General features: G+C 42.3%; 1 protein-coding gene across 2 annotated transcripts in view; it reads right to left on the bottom strand.

The window, feature by feature from the left end:
• Positions 1–21,574, bottom strand: part of LOC112221587 (metabotropic glutamate receptor 4-like) — a 210,472-nt gene that overhangs the window by 52,744 nt on the left and 136,154 nt on the right. For both annotated transcript variants that reach the window (XM_024383740.2, XM_024383748.2), the window contains exons 3-6: positions 14,864–14,999; positions 13,956–14,110; positions 12,970–13,110; positions 3,578–3,778 (exon numbers count right to left, since the gene is read on the bottom strand). In XM_024383740.2, the coding sequence (XP_024239508.2) occupies positions 3,578–3,778; positions 12,970–13,110; positions 13,956–14,110; positions 14,864–14,999 (633 nt within the window). The remainder of the gene's footprint in view (positions 1–3,577; positions 3,779–12,969; positions 13,111–13,955; positions 14,111–14,863; positions 15,000–21,574) is intronic.

Below are 21,574 nucleotides of genomic sequence, written 5' to 3'. Positions count from 1 at the left end.
TCCAGTTATTGTCCAGTTCTTGTCCAGTTCTAGCATTTAGGTCTCCACAGACTGGTACATGTCCTTGAGCCCGGAAATTGTTGATCTCCCCCTCTAGGATGGAGAAGCTGTTAAAGTTAAAGTATGGGGATTCTATTGGGGAGATATAGGTAGCACACAAGGATATTTTCCTCTGTTGAGATAATTTCCCTATTCATTTCTAGACAGATGTAAAATGTTCCTGTTTTGATGAATTTAAAAGAGTGGGTTAGCCCTGCTCTATTTCAAATTAGCATACCCCCTGAGTCTCTTCCCTGTTTCACACCTGGTAGTTTGGTGGATGGGACTACCAGCTATCTGTAACCTAGAGGGCAACCAGTGGGTCCGTCTCCTTTATACCATGTTTCTTGTAGGATGGCAATGCCTGTATTTCCAATATTCTTTGATTAGGTCTGGGTTTATGCTCTTTAGGCCAAAGGCAGATGACCTCAGATCTTGTATATTCCAGGATCAGTTAGTAAAAGCTTTGTGTTCCGTAGTGTCTAATGTTTTTTTTGTGTGGTTTAGACCGGGACCATCACAGTAGGTGTGAGCAGAGCATATTGAGCATCTGATACATACCTCTTAGGTCACAGGATGGGGCTTGGGCGGATGTAATAGTGGGGGTTGGGCCTGTTGCTCTTCTCACGGCTTGGGCAATATGTCCTGCTGTCATGTTGAGGTCCTCTCTCTCTCTCTACTACTTTTCACAAAATTAACCTTTGCTATCTTCTCTAGTACTCTCAAGCTGGGCTATCATACCCATAGACCATACTCATGAAAGAAGTGGACACCAGTTAATGTCCTCAGAGTTCACCTATTAGAATCAAAATGTTGATGTACTCATGATACAGTATTTAATGTATCTTGCCATGTAATTTAGAAACAATATGAGGTAGTAACTATTTTTTTAAACTAACATTTACATTCCTGTTTCCCCATTTGTAAGCCAGCAATATAGGTATGTACTGTATGTTTAGTGTACAGTCATTGGCTGACTTCGATGCTGTGTGTAAGGCCTTCTTTTTTATGCGCCTTAACTGACGTGAAGCCTTGTTCTTCAACTTCATGTAAAAAAAAAGAGAACATCTGATGGCATGCAGATTTATTTTTACAATTTCAATTGGCAGTGTCTGAGACACACAACAATGAAGAATTGGCACTTCCCTGAGAAGAGGGGAAAAGAAGCACGCTGAGAGGGAAAAACCCACAGTGCTTTGCCTTTGTTCCATAGTCACAACTGCAGTGTCTGTGGAGACTGACAGTCGAAAGGCCCACTGCATTCTGTCTGCAGTAGAGTTAAAAGACAAAAAGAAAACACTGTTTCTCAGACGTGATAGCAGCAGACTCAGAACACTGATGGGAAGCTTCATTCAATCGTGGCTCATTGAAGTTTCATGCCAGTCTTTGGAGCATCAAAGGAAGAAGTGGGCACAAGATGGAAGAATGTGCTGGGAGAGGTTGGGACCAGGGGCTAGAGTGAGGTTGAAAAATGTTTGATACCTTTGCTTTGTATGTTGAGGCATTGACGGCTACTGAGCGAGCCAAAATTAAACATTTGAGAAGTGGATGTTTTAGAATAGACAAAAAAAAGTATCAGAGGATATGGGAAGGGTAAAGCACGAAGGTTAATGATTTATAAAAATATGCCCTCTGTCTTAGAACTGAGTGGCTGACATCAACACTATTGAATTTTGTATAATTGAAAAATACTTTCTACTAACTATTACAAATGTCTATGCCAGGTCTTAACCACTGTCATACTGCTTGTGGTTTCTATAAGAAGAAGCAGAGCAAGACATCAAAGAACCTACTTAGTACTTTTTGAAATGACAGTAGGATAAGCATCCTCACACTTGAACAAAGAGGGGTTCTCTCTGCTACTGTGAGAGTAGAGATGTAGCGATAGTCCACAGAGACCAATATTCCTAGATAAGATTGGTAATGATTGTCATCCTGCCACAGATATGGCCACCTCACTGTGACTAATTACACTACCAATGCTTTGCTTTTGGGAGGCTGTTGACGTTTGACCTTTTTTGACGTTTGCACATGATCCTGGATGCTTTAAACATAGTGTATAAGAGGATTGACACATTAGACCCTCTGCAGTTAAAACTGAGACTGGGTTGTAATTAAATCTCAGCGGAGACCTTGAACCCAACGACAACAACAACAAACAGCACTGGTTGTGGCCTCTGGAATAATTCATTACAAGTGAAACAAAAAAGCATTTTAAACTGCTCTCACCAATCTGTCATATGATTTTTGTTTCCAAGCAATTAAAAAAAAAAATGTATCCTTTGGAGGTATTTTGATGAGTAATTTATGTATCTGGTGAGGAGATAAATATTATCTTTGATAAATGACCCCCCAGTCTGCTATTCCCATAGCCCCAGTGGGTTGGTTGTCCATGTTAAACATACTGATGTGTGCTGCTGATAATGCCAACAGGAGGAAGTTGAGTGTAACCTAGAAGCAGCCCACTTGTGTCGCACAGTGTCTACAAACAGATCGGGGTACCTGCTACAACTGATCTTGTTGTTAGTGTAGTTGGTGTAGTTTTCCTTGGTGTCTTCAAATAAGCCAGGAAAAAAACATGCAGTTGTTGGTTTCATATCTCCTCCTTAGGAGATACATGTTTCTCACATACACCATTGCATCTTTTGTAATAAATGTAATCAATTATAGTGTTTTCTTGGATGTTTTGCCAGACACTGATCCCAAAAATATTCCAGGAGTATGTATTTCAATGGACTGCCGCCCTTCAAGGAGTTTTCTAGATTTTCCAGCAAGCAGCATTGTTCTCTCTCCGTTTAATCCATTTGAAATGAATCTCTGTAAAACGTCAAAAGATATTTCCTCTATTTCTTCAAGAGGCCCTCTCTTGACAATGTGTTACTCTGAATGGTTTTTAGTCTCCCTCTCCTCTCCTCTCCTCTCCTCTCCTCTCCTCTCCTCTCCTCTCCTCTCCTCTCCCTCCTCTCCTCTCCCTCTCCTCTCCCTCCTCCCTCTCCCTCCTCTCCTCTCCTCCCTCTCCTCTCCTCTCCTCTCCTCTCCTCTCCTCTCCTCTCCCTCCTCTCCTCTCCTCTCAGTTTAGAGATGTCTTCAATCGTGTGTAAATATTTCACATTGTGTAATTAATCCCATTTTATTAAATAATCATAGAAAAACATCACAAATCTGATAGAAATGGTGAGGTGGTGTGTGCTTGGGTGCTGGGTACCCTGTGTGTGTGTGTGTGTGTGTGTGTGTGTGTGTGTGTGTGTGTGTGTGTGTGTGTGTGTGTCTGTGTGTGTGTCTGTGTGTGTGTGTGTGTGTGTCTGTGTGTGTGTGTGTGTGTCTGTGTGTGTGTGTGTGTCTGTGTGTGTCTGTGTGTCTGTGTGTGTGTGTCTGTGTGTGTGTGTGTCTGTCTGTGTGTGTGTGTCTGTGTGTGTGTCTGTGTGTGTGTGTCTGTGTGTGTGTGTCTGTGTGTGTGTGTCTGTGTGTGTGTGTCTGTGTGTGTGTGTCTGTGTGTGTGTGTGTGTGTGTGTCTGTGTGTACAAAGTAGGTGGCTGACCTGCGAAGTTGAGCATGCGGATGTGTTTGAGCAGTAGAGTGCCATTGATGGGATCCATCCTGGAGCAAAGGCCCACCTTCCCCGGACAGAGTTCCCTGTGCATGTTGTGCAGCGCGTGGGCCATGGAATAGACAGCATCGATAACAAACTGCACCTTCCCCTCTTGCTCATAGTTGGAGTCCTTCCCTATCCGCTCCTGATCTGTAGAGCAGAGCGACAACCAAGTTAGGTATCTGAGAAATGCAATACGTTATACCACTGGTCACCAACCCTAGTATCACCTTAAGCTTAATAGAAAGGTGATCCCAAGCATATGAGCAATGTTAAATGTGATAGTTTAGGAAATAATACAGAAATACAATAACAGGTAGGCCTACACGTCTTGAATATTATGACGAATAACATGTTATGTTAAAATTGAGTTCCTATTGTGTTGATCTCAACAGTAGGTGATTATTACACTCAGGTGGTGACCAAATGAGTAGCTTCCATACAGTGATGGTTCTTTGACTTGCAAATTAAGGAGGAAAATAACTTATTTTTGCTGGTACTCAATTTCTCCATTGTTAGCTTTGTCAAGCACACACTACCATGAATGATGCGAAGCAATCATTAGAACCAGATTGAATTGGATCTTCTAAATGTGTATTTGAAATGCTCGTCAATCTGGTACTACATGATTACTGATTAGTATTCCATCTGCTGTGGTGGCTTATCAAAAATATGAGTCCACTTTAAAGGGCAAAGTGGGTCCTTTGTTGGGGGAAAAAAAGGCCTTACACTTATCTACACTGTCATTGGTTTTGTGAGCTGTATGACCTATGGTTACTCCGGTGTGAAGATGGCTGATGAGAAGGTACAGAAAGAGACAGCAAGAGACTAACCTGGTCTCAAAATCCCATGCCACTCCATTTAGTATGACATATTACTTTATGTTAAGTTACATTACATTGGCCTACCAATGTGATAGCGGTCATACAATAAGAAACATGGAAGGACGTATAGTTTCCTCGGTCTTTATCGCATTTGAACCATTTAGTATGATATATTACGTGCAACTGCTTTAGTAGGATATGCTATGTTAGGTTAGGGATTAATGTTAGGAGTTAGGTTAAAGGGGAAGGTTAGGGGAAGGGTCAGCTAAGCAACCCTAGTAGTTGTAGCCAAGAGTTAGGTAAGTAGTTGCAAAGTAGATAAAAAGTAGTAAGTAGTGGCAAATTTGCTAATTAGCTAAAATGCCTAAGTTGTCCGTGATGAGATTCGAACACGCAACCTTTGGGTCGCTAGACATTTGCATTACATTTTGCCTTATTAAGTATCCCACTGTCCATACCAAACGTAACATATGATACTAATTTGAAAGTCCCCGATTTACATTTACTATGTTACTTCTAGTCAATGTAATGTAACCTAAGATAAAGTAACATATCATACTAAATGGAGTGGCATGGATTTGAGTCAAACATAATAGGTTTTGCTCTGAGAAGAGGCTGAAGAGACATACAGGCAGACAAAGACAAGAGGTAATGTTTGGAAAATACTTTATACCAATGGCTGTGTCCCAAATGGCACACGATTACCTATAAAGTCTACTAGATAGGAATTAGGGCGCTATTTGGTACAACCTGTGCCTATTTAATTACCACCAACTGGATTCAATGTACTGAGACTGTATGCTTTCACTATGCCAGGGTCCACAGTTATACTGCTAGTTCTTTGTCAATCTGAAATGCTAGGAACTTAGTGTAAAGTAAGTCAGCAAAGTTGAGTACACGGCTAAGCCAGTTCTGTTTGAAGCACTTAAGAACAGTAGGACCTTGTAATGGAAGGTGTGGCAAAGGGCCAGGAGTCATAGAGAAAAATACATTACCCTTCCGTTAGGCTAGCGTCTAGGCCTTGATGCACTGACTGACTGGCCCCTCCTTCCTGATACTTCTCAAAATTAGCTGCAAGGTAAATGTTTAGCTAGACCACTGCAGAGGAGCCAATAAATTCCAATATGTGGAGTGTAAGGTCTTCTCCTCAGAGAAATCACTATTTTTCTTCTCTCTAGGAATAAATGGATTATTGTTGTTCTTCACTTCCTGTTTGAAAAATGTCCAGTGACATATACAGTATAATATTTATGTGATGTATAAACATGTCATATACAGTATATTACATAGAATTACATCTCATAAGTGATGTATAGGTAATATGTTACATAAGCGGCAATTAATAAGATGTAATTATATGTAGGTTGCCTAGGAAGCAACCGTTGCTTGTTTCTGTTTTTCTACAATACCATGTTGTGTTGGGTTGTTTGGGGGAGAATTGTTTTTGTTACAGAACAAGATTGACGGTCTTGTGTGTAAGCATAAATCTACTAGGGAAATTAGTCTCAGTATAGGTGGGTCTGTTTGGACAATAATGTAGTTTTGAGTTTTGATGCATTATGATCAAACCTCATGTACATGGAAATATATTGTATTTTCACCCATTGCAAACCTAATAGCTATGGATTTAAAGCATTCCAGCAGGAGAATACTGTAAAACATTTTCTTTATTAATTTCACATATAATCAAATCTAATTGTATTGGCCACGCCCACAGTTTACAGCAGGTATAAAAGGTGTAGCAAAATGCTTGTGTGCTAACTACCTTAACTATTGTAGTACAATAATCAATAATAAAGACTCAGATAAAAATAACAAGTAATAGATGAGGTACTATGCCTAGTAATAGAAGAGGTAGTATGCCTAGTAATAGAATAGGTAGTATGCCTAGTAATAGAATAGGTACTGTGCCTAGTAATAGAATAGGTACTGTGCCTAGTAATATAATAGGTACTATGCCTAGTAATAAAATAGGTACTATGCCTAGTAATAGAATAGGTACTATGCCTAGTAGTAGAATAGGTACTATGCCTAGTAATAGAATAGGTACTATGCCTAGTATTAGAATAGGTTCTATGCTAGAATAGGTTCTATGCCTAGTATTAGAATAGGTTCTATGCCTAGTATTAGAATAGGTTCTATGCCTAGTAGTAGAATAGGTACTATGCCTAGTAATAGAATAGGTACTATGCCTAGTATTAGAATAGGTACTATGCCTAGTAATAGAATAGGTTCTATGCCTAGTATTAGAATAGGTACTATGCCTAGTAATAGAATAGGTACTATGGCGAGTAATAGAATAGGTACTATGCCTAGTATTAGAATAGGTACTATGCCTAGTAATAGAATAGGTACTATGCCTAGTATTAGAATAGGTACTATGCCTAGTATTAGAATAGGTACTATGCCTAGTAATAGAATAGGTACTATGCCTAGTATTAGAATAGGTACTATGCCTAGTAATAGAATAGGTACTATGCCTAGTAATAGAATAGGTACTATGCCTAGTAATAGAATAGGTTCTATGCCTAGTATTAGAATAGGTACTATGCCTAGTATTAGAATAGGTACTATGCCTAGTAGTAGAATAGGTACTATGCCTAGTAGTAGAATAGGTACTATGCCTAGTATTAGAATAGGTACTATGCATAGTAATAGCCTGATATGTACACTGTATGATATACAGTATAGATAAGGAATGTGCTATGTCAAGTATGTCTGTATTGAAACATATTAATTTGATATTTTAGGTATTTTTTGCTATAGTTGCAGCTCTATCTGGTAATTTGTTTCATGGAAAGAATTGATTCTTGATTTTCTCTGCAGAAACCGTGTTGCATCACTCTACTTCATTCCTCTTGCAACGCTGTCCTGATATTGGTGCCAGACAATTTTCTGATCTTAGCAGAACCACTTCAACTTAAAAGCCTGCTAGCCCCAAATCGATAGCTCTCTTTCAGTCATCTTTCATCTGCTATATATCAGTTTGCCACAGCAAAAAACTAAAGCTTATGCATCTATGAAATAAATAAAGAACCAGGTTACGGCTGTGATAATTGTGGTAAACTGTGGTAATTGAGCGCCACATGCACCAAAATTGGACAGACACATCGAAAGCTTAGGACTATAAGGTTCTATCTGCAAAAACTGTTGCGGCTGGCTTCTGGGTGAAGTGTGTCAAGAAGCAGTGCGGCTTGGTTGAGCTGTGTTTCGCAGAACGTATGGCTCTCAACCTTCGCCTCTCCCGAGTCCGTACAGGAGTTGCAGCAATGAGACAAGATTGTAACTATCAATTGGATACCACGAAATTGGGGAGAAAAAGGGTAAAAGTAAATAAATAGATGATTCTGAGATAATTGGCTTTGAAGTTCTGAACACTCATTGGTTTGAATGGTTTTAGCCATTTCTATCGTGTATTATTTTGACCTTAACATGAAATGGTGTATAATATAGGTAGAGAACATTGAACAGAACAATGCTATGTCAATAACTACATTTTGACAAATATCCAGATAGAACCTTTTTAGCCCCAAGTTCTCTAAATATTGCCACAGGTTGGCTGATGCGGTTGGGCTGTGGGTCAGCCCAGGAACGAGTGATATAGTATATCTCTCTCACGCTGAGGTATGGTGGCACACACACACACACACACACACACACACACACACACACACACACACACACACACACACACACACACACACACACACACACACACACACACACACACACACACACACACACACACACACACACACACACACACACACACACACACACACACACACACACACACACACTTGGTATTGCCTCTCTTTCCTAGCAAAGCCTCTCATCTCATTGCAGAGTCGGAGCACGCCCACGCACTCCCAAGGCTGGCTCGCTGCCTTCAGAGAAATCCTTTCAGACTAGGAGCAGCAGCAGCACAGCAAGGTCGTGTCCCTCTACCAGGGTGCCACAGAAAGGAGTTAGTGATTCTGGGTCGGCTCTGACCCTGTTAATCTCTGCATGCTCGGGTTTGGCACCAGGCCACATCTCCCTTCATCGTCGATAAAAACATGAACTTCATCCATAGTCAATCTTCATCCATTTTTTCACATGAGAACATCTCCCCCTATGTGTGCCTTGGGAAATGTAGGATGTTTACATTGATGAACATTCCCAATTCGTCTGTCCTGACTCTGCCATCTCAAAATCATCTGTCCTGAAGTTGCCAACTCAAAACCTGCAAGCTGGAACACATGGATAAAAAAACAGGATGTTGTAAACATTTTACAAACTGTTCATTAGAGACACGTGAGACCATTTTGGATCTCATATGACATAAGTTTGGTGAATTAAAACCATAACTTATTGTGGTAATATCACATGGTTATGGCAAAGGACTCAGCCATTGTGTCTATGTTGCTATGCTGCTTGCTGTGTGTTGCTATGCTGCATGCTGTTCTCCACTGTATTAATTAGACAGAGGCATCAAACCCCAGGAAAGAGAGCTGGGACCCGTTCTACCTTCCTGCTCCTCTCTACATTAATCAATATCAGCTGTGTATTTCACTCATTCACAGATAAAAGACTAGTCTACCAGTCACTCACACGCTCGCTCTCTCTTTGATCACTGTGAGCACACAGAGCCCTCCCAGGACATTGATTATTCTTCACTCATACCCCATGTGGTCTGCTTAGCACCTTGAAGACAGGTGCAAAGCCTTCGCCAGCACCACCAGAGGCACCTGGAGAATTCCTGAAAACGTTGCACGTTGAGAGGGGATTGCAAAGCCAAAGAAGTTTATGACTTTCTGCTACGTCAACAAACTTCCACACAGCCTTAGAAAAACAACACCCCATCATATTTCTTGCAAACAGAGCTGTGCAGGCAAGGTATTTAACTCAGACTGTCACTCACATAAATCCTTCACAGCCTTTTCACATGGCAAAGCTCTTCATCAGATCTTCATCTTATCTGGATTTTTCTCCGCACATTTAGCTATTTTAGCATTTTGTTCACCCCAAGCAATGAGCAAAATTATCATTAATTTGGTTCTCTCAGGCACCTGAACAAGTTGGATGTGTCTATTTTTCCATATGTATTGATTAGTCCTGACAATACTCACAGAAAGTGGATATTTTCTTTATTTAACTAGGCAAGTCAGTTAAGAACACATTCTTATTTACAATGACAGCTTACCAGGGAACAGTGGGTTAACTGCCTTGTTCAGGGGCAGAACAATAGATTTTTACCTTGTCAGCTCAGGGATTCGAACCAGCAACTTTTCAGTTACTGGCCCAACGCTCAAAACACTAGGCTACCTGCCACCCCAATTAGGCATGAACGTGCCTCACAATGGGAAAATATAAACAACTAAAGACACATTCTCATTTTTAGAGACAGGTTAGTGCTACTGTAGCTAGCAAAATGTGTAGAATCGATTCCTAACTAACCGTAAGCAATTTTAGGTAGCTAGCTAATCCTCTTGCTAAACGTGAGGTGAAACAATTGACCTATTTACTGGTAATTAGCTAGTGCAAATCTCTTTGCTCCAAAACTGCTGGGTGTCTATAGCAATGTTTACTTTTTGAGATTCTTGATGTCTCCACTTTCCAAACACATTGTAACTTTTTAGATGAAAAAGACAGGGCAGGCTTCCAACTGTCTTGTCATGACATCCATATGAGACCAAGGCTTCAGCCACAGGGAGCAATGCAGATGTCAAGAAGTGTCAAAGAATAACATTCTGGCACACATGATTTACCCACTCACAATAACATGCCTGTTGAGTTTGTATCACTGTTCCAGAGCAGCTATGCCAGAATTTATGCGGTAAATGTGTAAATGGAATGCAGACTGTTCCATTGACCAGTCTGGTGCACATTCAACAAATCTGATCAAACAAAGTGGATAGTTGTCAAATCCATCATGATTTATGTATTGTAACAGGCCCACAATGTTATTTTTCTTTGCTGCATAACATTTAGAAATTGTCCCTTTTCAGGTTTAGAGGAAGTTAGTGCTAAATGCTAACTCCCGTTTGTATACATAAATTGTTGGTGGTAGTCAAAGTATTTTTTAACTGTAGGGCAGTTGATTGGTGATGATGACATTAACATATGTTGGGGTTGACAACCATACAAATTTTATATGCTGATTTTTACCTCATCATAGTGTGAAATACATATATAAACAATAGCCTAAATGCAGGCTAATTTTGTTTGGGGGTAATGAGGAGAATAGGCATCTTTCCCCATTGGCCCTTTCCCTCACACGTTTCCATGGCAATTCCATTGTTTTGGTCAGTCCGATTGACCTCTTTACTCCATCTACGCCTCAAGACCAATCTATCTCAGTGTGTAACACCCATGCATGGATGAGTTGATGAGTCAATGAGCTGATGAGTCAAGGTTGATGTCCCAGTTCCCCAACCCTTCCTCCTCCAGGTCCTTCTAGTGAATGAAGTCATCAAGCAAGTTTAGTTCAACATTAAAAAACAATGTGACTGAGACTGACACAAAGCCTGTCCTTCAGTTTGCAATTTATATCTCTCCAATCCTTACTCAGATCGTTCAGCTTATTGCTGACTTGTCATGGTGGAAATGACAAACTTTAGAAGCCTTTTAAACCTTGAATGCACTACTATTTGTATGTATTGCTGCAGAGGAAAAGTATCTGTGACAATAGTGATCAAATTAAGATAAAGATCTGTAGCTATATCCTTGGCTTTTTGAAAGGGGTTTTTCTTCTCCCAGATCTTTTCTTCACACGGAGCCAGTTCATCCATGAAAAAGCAATGCAGTAGATAGTGGCACTGAGAGGATGTGACTGGCATTAGTCTTCTGTTTAGACTGATGATATTGATCTGTTGAAATCTTATTTTGCCATATTTTCCCCAGGGGTGGCAGGGTAGCCTAGTGGTTAGAGCGTTGGACTAGTAATCGGAAGGTTGCAAGTTCAAATCCCTGAGCTGACTAGGTACAAATCTGTCGTTCTGCCCCTGAACAGGCAGTTAACCCACAGTTCCTAGGCTGTCATTGAAAATAAGAATTTGTTCTTAACTGACTTGCATAGTTAAATAAAGGTCAAAAATAAATAAATAAAGATACCTAAGACATGTCTGCTTACTGACCTCACACTGTTGCTGATTTTTGAATTACTGGCTTGGGTGAGGAGAGATGGCCTCTAATCCACTTGTAGTTAGATGCCTTGCTACACTCCCAGAAACAGCAGTGCTAGCCTAATGACTTAAAACCCAAACAGTACCTAATAGAAAACAAAAGGGAAGGAAATTCTTCTGTTAGTGCAGCCTTTGACAGTTTTGTAGTATATTGCGAGTATTTGATTGCTGTTCCATGTAGCAGTGTGATTAAACAAATACAATTAGAACATGAATATGAATTATGCTCGCTTCATTAATTTTAAGGATGTACATTTGCTACATGTGAATTGAATGTATGTGAATGCCTATTATATGATACAGTATGTTGTGTTCCTTCATACACTGTATTTATGTCAGTAACTGCATTTTACAATTGAGTGACTGTCCAAACCCAAGACAAAAAAAAACATGATTTGAGGGGATTTTCACAAAATGTAATCCATAGAATCGTCATTTGGAGGAAGGATTGTTTACATATATTTGACATATAAAGCATACTTGAGTAATAATTCATCAAAGTTGGCATATTTATGACATTTTGGCCTTACCCAGGCCTCTTAAGACTCATTATATATGAACATATGACAACAGAAATCACAATAGGAATAATTTGATTTTAAACCCGTAGGGTTAGCATTTTGCTGTTAATTGCATTTCAGACCATTATCATACCACTAGCCTTATGTCACATACAGCTGGATTCTTAGAACACCTAGAGAGAAGGTATTGAGCTCCAAGTCAAGATTGAACGCCTGGGATGAATTTGTGACGATCAAACAATCTCCAGGACACTAAGACAGAACACACCAGGACACATCTGGATAGCATATGGCATTAATCCTGGAAGTAGAGATGTTTAACCACACAGACCTGCTACTACCCTGTTCTGTTGCCATCTCCTGGTGGGAGGACAGGCAAACTGTCTACTCAGCCAAAACACAAGGCCCAAATAATACCTCATCATCATAATTTTTAATCTAGCTCATGTTGTACCTATAGCTTTCGATGGTGTATCTTAAGCCAAGGGCCACATCATTCTATGATAAGGACAGAGGGTTTTCCGGGTTCAGTCACATGGTCAGGAAAACAGCTGTTTCTACCTGTGAAACTTAACCATTTTCTAAAGGTGGGTTGAGATCAGTAGAGATGCAATGTGGGCCTGTAACCGAAAGTTTGAATCCCTGAATGGTTTGAATCCTTGAGCTGACAAGGTAAAAATCTGTCATTCTGCCCCTGAACAAGGCAGTTAACTCACTGTTCCCCTGTAGACCGTAATTGTAAATAAGAATTTGTTCTTAACTGACTTGGCTAGTTAAATAAAGGTAGATTTTTTTTAAATTGTTAGAAAAGGAAAGAAGAATTGTCTTACTTGTACATTTCTTCAGCCCGGACCCTTTCTTCAAAGCATGTCGGCTCAACTTGCAGGCGAAGTTGTTCTCCCAGAACTCAGCAAACCAGATATTCCTCCTGTTGTTCTCCAGTGTGCGGGTGATGAAGTAACGATCAAACCCTGGAAGAGATCGATCACATCATTGTCATCATCAGTGCACTCACTCTGGCAACAGTGTCCTTGCCAATACAGTTATTGACATGTGGTGGAATGTAATGGAGCATTGGGGCAACACTTTTAACTATGTTTTTGACAGGGTGGGTATTTCTTTAACAATGAGTGTACTGATAATGGCTGATTTTGTTATAGACCAGAGTTCTGGCTTGGCTGGCAGACTGAGTAGATCATGACAGAGGTCTGGACAAGGGGACTGATGCTAGCACAGGACAGTAAATGCTTTATATTTTACAACAGTTTATCGGGCTTGGAAGTGTCCTGTGTTAAAATGAACAAGATCTGGTGAGACTTGTTAACAGAGATATCTCTATGGCGGTATTTACACAAGAAACCCAATTTTGACATTTTGCCCAATTATTAGCAAAAGATCTGATTGGTCAAAAAACAAAATTAGTGAAGAAAAGATCACAATTGGGATGCCTATGTACGCTGCCAGCTGCTGGCACAATAACGCACTACTGATCCATGTCAACGTCTCGTCTGTAAAATAAACATAATGCTAAATCCATTATTCTGTAATCTACAACAATTTAATTTATCTCAGTCCCTTTATCCTTGTACATTTAGGGAAAGCTACACAAGATCTACCAATCAATCAATCAAATCAATCAAAGCCAATCTAAAAGTTCATAGCAGCAACCTAAAATCTTTCTTTGTTCACCTTACAACCATCCCCCCAACAATTAAATAATTAATCAAGCAAGCAATCATTCAGTCAATCAACCAAATCAATCTGCCAATCTAAAAGTTTCCCCAGCAACCTTAAAGATGTCTCTGTTCCCCCTCACCTCTGATGGACTGGCGTTTGGGCAGGATGGTGACTGCTCCCTCTGCCATCTCCTCCTGGTGTAACACTGGAGAGATCTTTGAGCCCCAGCTGTCTGAGCCCACCCAGATGAAATGGCCAGTTTGGTTGGCCTTCTTGGCTGCTTGGAGTAGCCGCCTGGTACAAGTGGATAAACACATTTAGCTACCAGTAATACATGTGATATTATGGTAACACTTTCTATGAACCAACTGTTAGGGCTGTACTGCATTAATAACTACACAAACAACAATGACTTATATAGTACACTGCATTCATGATTCAACTTGAATTCACTCATTCTTACATCTGTCCTATCCATAGTGAAGGTGAAAAGGTGAAAACTAATTTGGATCCCATTGTATTTGTCTGGCTGGTCTGATTAATACAGAATGTGATGTGTATGTATGGTCTGGTGTATTGTGTGCCCAGAAAAATCATCATTTTTTTTGCAGAAAATGTTAACAATAGAACTAAAGCAAATACTTTTTCCAGGTTTTTTGTTTTTCACCTGAGTTTTCTAAAGCAGGTTTATGGCAACATTAGTCATCTAAAGCTTATTGTACAGTGGCTGGTAACATTGACTTACGTAAGGACAACGAAAGGCTAAACGATTAAGATAATTTCCAAGTTTATCCTGTTGTCACTAAGATGATGTGTGGAAGCATATTAACACGAGTTACCGTTGGAGGATCTAAAAGGGGGAATTATGACAGCGCTCGACCAAGACATAATGCATCATTTAAATGTCAAGCTTTTTATTTCTGCAGATTGACTCTTCTCCCTTTGATTGATAATATTTCATGCTGCGTATTTCTTATAATGAACATTTGTATGATTTTAGTATATTTCATATTCAACTTGTCAATGCTACGATGATAATACCCTTACCTGATATCATCCTCATTGGCAAAAATAATGACCACCCTTGCATTTGGGTTTTCTCTTAGTCTGCGAATGACCTTATCAAACTCTCCCTGTTTCGGCTCCCGGGGAATCTTGACCGACTGAGAGATGCACACACCTCCTACAACAGAGAGAAAGAAAACACAAAGCAGTTGAGTGGCAGGTTAAGTGCTGGATTGGAAGGTTTTCACTTTCCACAGAAGCTCAACTTGAGCTATCAGTACACTCTTAGAAAAGAAGGTGCTATCTAGAACCTGAAAGGGTTCTTCGGCTGTCCCCATTGAAGAACCCTTTGAAGAACTCTTTTGGGTTCTATTTAGGACCATTTCCACAGAGGGTTCTACCTGGAACCAAAAAGGGTTCTACCTGGAAACAAATATGTTTATCCTATGGGGACAGCCAAAAAGTATTTTTTTCTAAGAGTGTAGATCACCAGTAAGTGCAGAACTCTCAACAACATTGTTCCCTCTGAGGTTTGTGACTGTATGAATCCTTCGGCTTCACTAAATCCACCTGCTGTGAAAACATTTGCATCTGACGCTCAGTTACTGCCCAGTGGGGGGCAGAGAGGAAATCTGACACATAGGACTTCACTTGATCCATGTTCATTTTGATGATACCCTTACCAAGGACATCTTTAATCAACACACTTAAACCACGGGGAGGAGAACAGCTTCAAATGAAATATGGAAATTAGAGACCCACTATACCAAAGCAGAAATACACACAAGGTGATGATGAAAGCAATGACAGACGTCACATATTAAAACAATATTTGCAAGTAGTAAATGTTATGGTAATTAGATAGCGGTAGGACAATAGGGTTAGAATCGGCGGCGTGTATTCATGGATGCCAAGGGAAGCCATGCTTCTCCAGATATTTGACCAATAAAAGATGTTCCGTCAATTCGCAATTGGCTGAATCTCACCGGAAAAATTATACGAGCGCCCCTCTGTCTCAGTATGTGTAGCCCATGTATCTGGTGCTGTCTGGAACAAAAGATGTCAGCAATCATTTGGCCTCCCTTGATAAAACAATTCTAAAATAATTAGCCAATCAGCATTAAGCTGCGCTCAAGTGTGGGATTGTCCTGGCTCAGCAAAACACCCCCCAAGGGAGGCCAGCTTGGATTTGGCTTCACAACAACCAAATCATCTCCTAAGCAAAACTTCACCATTGTCAGAAAAATGTGTCTAGATATCGACCCTTTCCTAAACCATGGCTGGAGATGGGTATTAGGACTTGCGGTTTTGACTTAATTCTCTCTACAGGCCAAGGATTCTGACATTGATTCTGATCTAAACATAAATTCATATGTTGCGCCACTGGCCTGAGGTGATAGAAGTTCAATATGTAGCCTGGATGTAGCCTAGTAGGCTCACGCTAGCTAGCTAACTTAGCTGGTTCATTGATGTCAGGCTAGCAAGTATTTTAGCTAGGTAGCCTAAGAAAACTAAAACTAAAAGCGTACAGAGCTATAGACCGTTTTGTCAACATGAAAGAGAATGGGACGGCATTGGTGTTCAACTATTCTACAAGTGTGTGCGTATGCACGCATACACACAGAGACAGATAGAAATCAGTACCATGGACAACCACAAGATATTTAGCATCATTGATTGGACTAAATTGTTTTTGGCATCTCACATTTTTTTGTACTGTGTATTAAACCAAGCATATATGGCCTTGTTGATTTGATTATGTTTAAATGTATATGTTGAAATGGTGCTGGAATAGTGGAGGCAGTGCTCTGGTTGTCTTTTTGCTGACCTGGGGTAACTCTCTGTGGTTCTAAATCAGTAGTTGTTTAGTAAACTGTCGAAAACATTAACTGACCATGCTGTAGGTGATATAACTGTTTGTGACTTGCAATATTTGCTTGGGGTATAGTTATACTCTACCTCTCATCGCTACGGCGGTGGAATCATTCCACGGAGCGCAGTTCTTCACAAAACTGGATCTCAGGAGCGGGTATAGTCTGGTGCATATTCGGAAGGGAGACGAGTGGAAAACCGCATTTAGTACCACATCAGGCCACTATGAGTACCTCGTCATGCCGTATGGGTTAAAGAATGCTCCAACCGGTTTTCAATCCTTTGTAGACGAGATTCTCCGGGACCTGTGCGGGCAGGGAGTGGTTGTTTATATCGATGACATTCTGATCTACTCGGCCACTCACACCGCGCATGTGACTCTGGTACGCAAGGTGCTTGGTAGACTGCTGGAGCATGACCTATACGTCAAGGCTGAGAAATGTGTGTTCTCTAAACGAGCCGTCTCTTTTCTGGGTTATCGCATTTCCACCTCCGGGGTGGTGATGGAGGGCGACTACATTAGGGCCGTGCGTAATTGGCCGACTCCGACCACGGTAAAGGAGGTGCAGCGGTTTTTGGGTTTTGCCAACTACTACCGGAGGTTTATCCGGGGTTTTGGCCAGATAGCGGCTCCCATTACCTCACTGCTGAAGGGGGGCCCGGTGCGGTTGCAGTGGTCAGCAGAGGTGGACGGAGCGTTCAAAAAGTTGAAGGCGCTGTTCACTGATGCACCCGTGTTGGCACATCCGGACCCCTCTCTAGCATTCATAGTGGAGGTAGACGCGTCCGAGGCTGGGGTGGGTGCCGTGCTATCACAGCGCTCGGGTACGCCACCAAAACTCCGCCCCTGCGCTTTCTTCTCAAGGAAGCTCAGCCCAGCGGAGCGTAACTATGATGTGGGGGACCGGGAGTTGCTAGCGGTGGTTAGAGCTCTGAAGGTGTGGAGACACTGGCTTGAGGGGGCTAAGAACCCCTTTCTCATCTGGACCGACCACCAGAATCTGGAGTATATTCGGGCAGCTAGGAGACTTAACCCACGTCAGGCAAGGTGGGCCATATTCTTCACCCGGTTCCAGTTTACTTTGTCTTATAGACCGGGCTCCCAGAACGTAAAGGCTGACGCACTGTCCCGCCTCTACGACACGGAGGATGGGTCCACCAAACCTACTCCCATCCTTCCCGCTTCAAAGCTGGTAGCACCAGTGGTATGGGAGGTGGACTCGGACATCGAGCGGGCGTTATGGGCGGAAACAGCGCCTCCTCAGTGTCCGGCGGGGCGAAGGTACGTGCTGCTTGGTGTTCGGGACAAACTGATTTGGTGGGCTCACGTCCTACCCTCCTCGGGTCACCCTGGGGTGACGAGGACAGTGGGGAGCCTTCAGCGGAGGTATTGGTGGCCTACTTTGGCTAAGGACGTTAAGGGTTATGTCTCCTCTTGTTCGGTGTGCACCCAGAGTAAGGCTCCTAGGCACCTTCCTAGAGGGAAGTTACAACCCCTCCCCGTTCCACAGCGGCCATGGTCACATCTATCCGTAGATTTCCTGACCAATCTTCCGCCGTCTCAGGGGATCACCACGGTTCTAGTGATTGTGGAGGCGTTATTCACCCATGTCTTTCGGCACTACGGGGTGCCGGAGGACATAGTTTCCCAATTCACGTCCCGGGTATGGAGGGCTTTCATGGAACGTTTGGGGGTCTCTGTCAGCCTGACCTCCGGTTATCACCGGAGGTGATAACAGGTGGAGAGAGTGAACCAGGTGGAGAGAGTGAACCAGGAGGTGGGTAGGTTTCTGCGGTCGTATTGCCAGGATCGGCCAGGGGAGTGGGCACGATACATTCCCTGGGCTGAAATGGCCCAGAACTCACTACGCCACTCCTCTACTAACATGTCCCCTTTTCAGTGTGTGTTGGGGTACCAGCCGGTCCTGGCACCATGGCATCCAAGCCAGACCGAGGCTCCTGCGGTGGAGGAATGGATACAGCGCTCCAAGGAGACCTGGAGGGCCGTCCAGGAATCTCTACAACAAGCGAGTGGATGGCAGAAGAGGAGTGCTGACCGCCACTGCAGTGAGGCCCCTGTGTTTGTACCGGGGGACAAGGTCTGGCTCTCGACCCGAAACCTACCCCTCCGCTTGCCCTGCCGGAAGCTGGGTCAGCACTGTGTAGGGCCCTTTAAAGTCCTGAGGAGAATAAACGAGGTGTGTTATCGATTACAACTCCCTTCCTATTATCGTATTAAGCCCTCGTTTCATGTGTCTCTCCTCAGGCCGGTGGTAGCTGGTCCCCTGCAGGACAGTGAGGTGCCGGAGGTCCCTCCCCCCTCTGGACATCGAGGGGTCCCCAGCGTATACGATCCGGGCCATTCTGGATTCAAGACGCCGGGTGAGGGGCCTGCAGTACCTCGTGGACTGCGAGGGGTACCGTCCGGAGGAGAGGTGCTGGGTACCGGTGGGGGACATCTTGGATCCATCCATGTTGAGGGATTTCCATCGCCTCCATCCGGATCGCCCTGCACCTAGTCCTCCGGGGCGACCTCGAGGCCGGTGTCGGTGAGTTGCGGGAGCCGCGCGTCAGGGGGTGGGTACTGTCACGAGTCCGACCGAGGGTGGTTTCCCTTCCCGGGCGGGTGGCGCTTGGCGGTCGTCGTCACCGGCCTATTAGCTGCCACTGATTGTCTTTCCTCCCCCTCCTTGTATGTTTATTGGTAGCACCTATTGGTGAATGATTAGTTTGTCTTTATTAGACAGCCGGCCCGCCTGGTTGTTGTGCGGGATTAATGATTGTAACCTTCGGCTCTAATGTAGAGGAACGTGTTTGTTCCTCGTCGTGAAATTTCAGTTGTACCTTTCTCATTCCCCGTGTTAGGGGCCGTTATTATTGTGAGCACCCTGTGGTGCGTTGGTGCATTAAAAGAGCACAGCCTTGCACTCTCTGTCTCCTGCGTCTGACTCCACACCCACGACCCCCGGAGCATTACAATTAGTCAGTATGTGTTACACCTGTGCTGGATCCAGTTGTTGTTAATAGTCAACTTTCAGTGGATGAGTGTCTTTCAGAACCCCTCCTATAATCCCACCTGTTTTGTTTGATTGTTGTCAGTAACTCTTTGTTCCTCCTTCTGTTTGAGCGACATTATTTGGATTTCTTGCTGGGGAACGTAACAGTTACGCTAACTGACTGACATTATTATGAGATGTAAAAGATCTCTTAAACCTGTGTTAATCTCAAACCTTATTTCTGGTGTTTATCCCAAAACCCTATACTTTCCCCATTTATTTTCCCCATAGGAATGGCTGAACGAACTAGAAGTAACTCATTTACGTTATTTAGGACTAAAATATGGTGAGATCTATTAATCACAGGGGAATTTCCTCACCAAGAAAATGAGAAATAGAATAGAATTGAAAATAGAATATCATTCATGTCAAAATAGTTTGTGCACCGAGCAACCTACTGTTCAGCTATTCCATTACACAGAATCATTCTCATTCCCACTGAAATGCACTGCTGTGAGCAACTGCTTGTGTTTTCATTCCATTTTCAGGACTCCAGAATTGCTTTGTGTATAATGTCACCCTTTTTTCCAGCACATAATGATCTACAGTTCTAATTGCATACAGTGAAACTACCGTTTCTTATTCTCAAAATGTTTGTTGTCAGCAAATGAGGGCCTTCAGAAAGAATTCACATGTTTGTGTAACAGCCTGAATTTAAAATGGATGAACTTTACATTTTGTGGCCTACACACAATACCCCATAATGTCCCCATAAAGTGGAATTGTGTTTTTACAAATTAATTAAAAATGAAAAACTGAAATGTCTTGAGTCAATAAGTATTCAACCCATTGGTTATGGCAAGCCTAAATATGTTCAGGAGTACAAATGTGTTTCATGGACTGTGTGCAATAATAGTGTTTAACATGATTTTGGAATGACTACCTCATCTCTGTACCCCACACAGTACATACAATTATCTGTAAGGTTCCTCAGTTGAGCAGTGAATTTCAAACACTGATTCAACCACAAAGACCAGGGAGTTATTCCAATGCCTCACAAGGAAGGGCACCTATTAGTAGATGGGTAAACATGAACAATTTGACATTTTAATATCCTTTGAGCATGGTGAAGTTATTAATTACACTTTGGATGGTGTATCAATACACCCAGTTACTACAAGGATATTAACTAAGCTGCCTGCCATCCAGGACCTCTACACCAGGCGGTGTCAGAGGAAGGCCCTAAACATTGTCAAAGACCCCAGCCTCCCCAGTCATAGACTGTTCTCTCTACTACCGCATGGCAAGCGTTAACGGAGTGCCAAGTCTAGGACAAAAAGGCTTCTCAACAGTTAACCCCCAAGCCATAAGATTCCTGAACAGGTAATCAAATCGCTACCCGGACTATTTGCATTGTGCGCCCCCCCCAACCCCTCTTTTAGACTGCTGCTCTCTGTTTATCATATATGCCTAGTAACTTTAACTATACATTCATGTACATGCTACCTAAATTGGCCCGACCAACCAGCGCTCCCGCACATTGGATAACCGGGCTATCTGCATTGTGTCCCACCACCAACCACCTGCCAACCCCTCATTATGCTACTCCTACTCTCTGTTCATCATATATGCATAGTCACTTTAACCATATCTATATGTACATACTACCTCAATCAGCCTGACTAACCGGTGTCTGTATGTAGCCTCGCTACTTTTATAGCCTCGCTACTGTATATAGCCTTGCTACTGTTTTTTCACTCTCTTTTTACTGTTGTTTTTATTTCTTTACTTACCTATTGTTCTACTAATACCTTTTTTGCACTATTGGTTAGAGCCTGTAAGTAAGCATTTCACTGTAAGGTCTACACCTGTTGTATTTGGCGCA

Source organism: Oncorhynchus tshawytscha, linkage group LG02 (genome assembly GCF_018296145.1).
Source record: "Oncorhynchus tshawytscha isolate Ot180627B linkage group LG02, Otsh_v2.0, whole genome shotgun sequence".
Lineage (NCBI taxonomy): Eukaryota > Metazoa > Chordata > Actinopteri > Salmoniformes > Salmonidae > Oncorhynchus > Oncorhynchus tshawytscha.
Note: the sequence above shows the minus strand (reverse complement) of the source record. Positions and strands in the feature narration are given on the sequence as shown.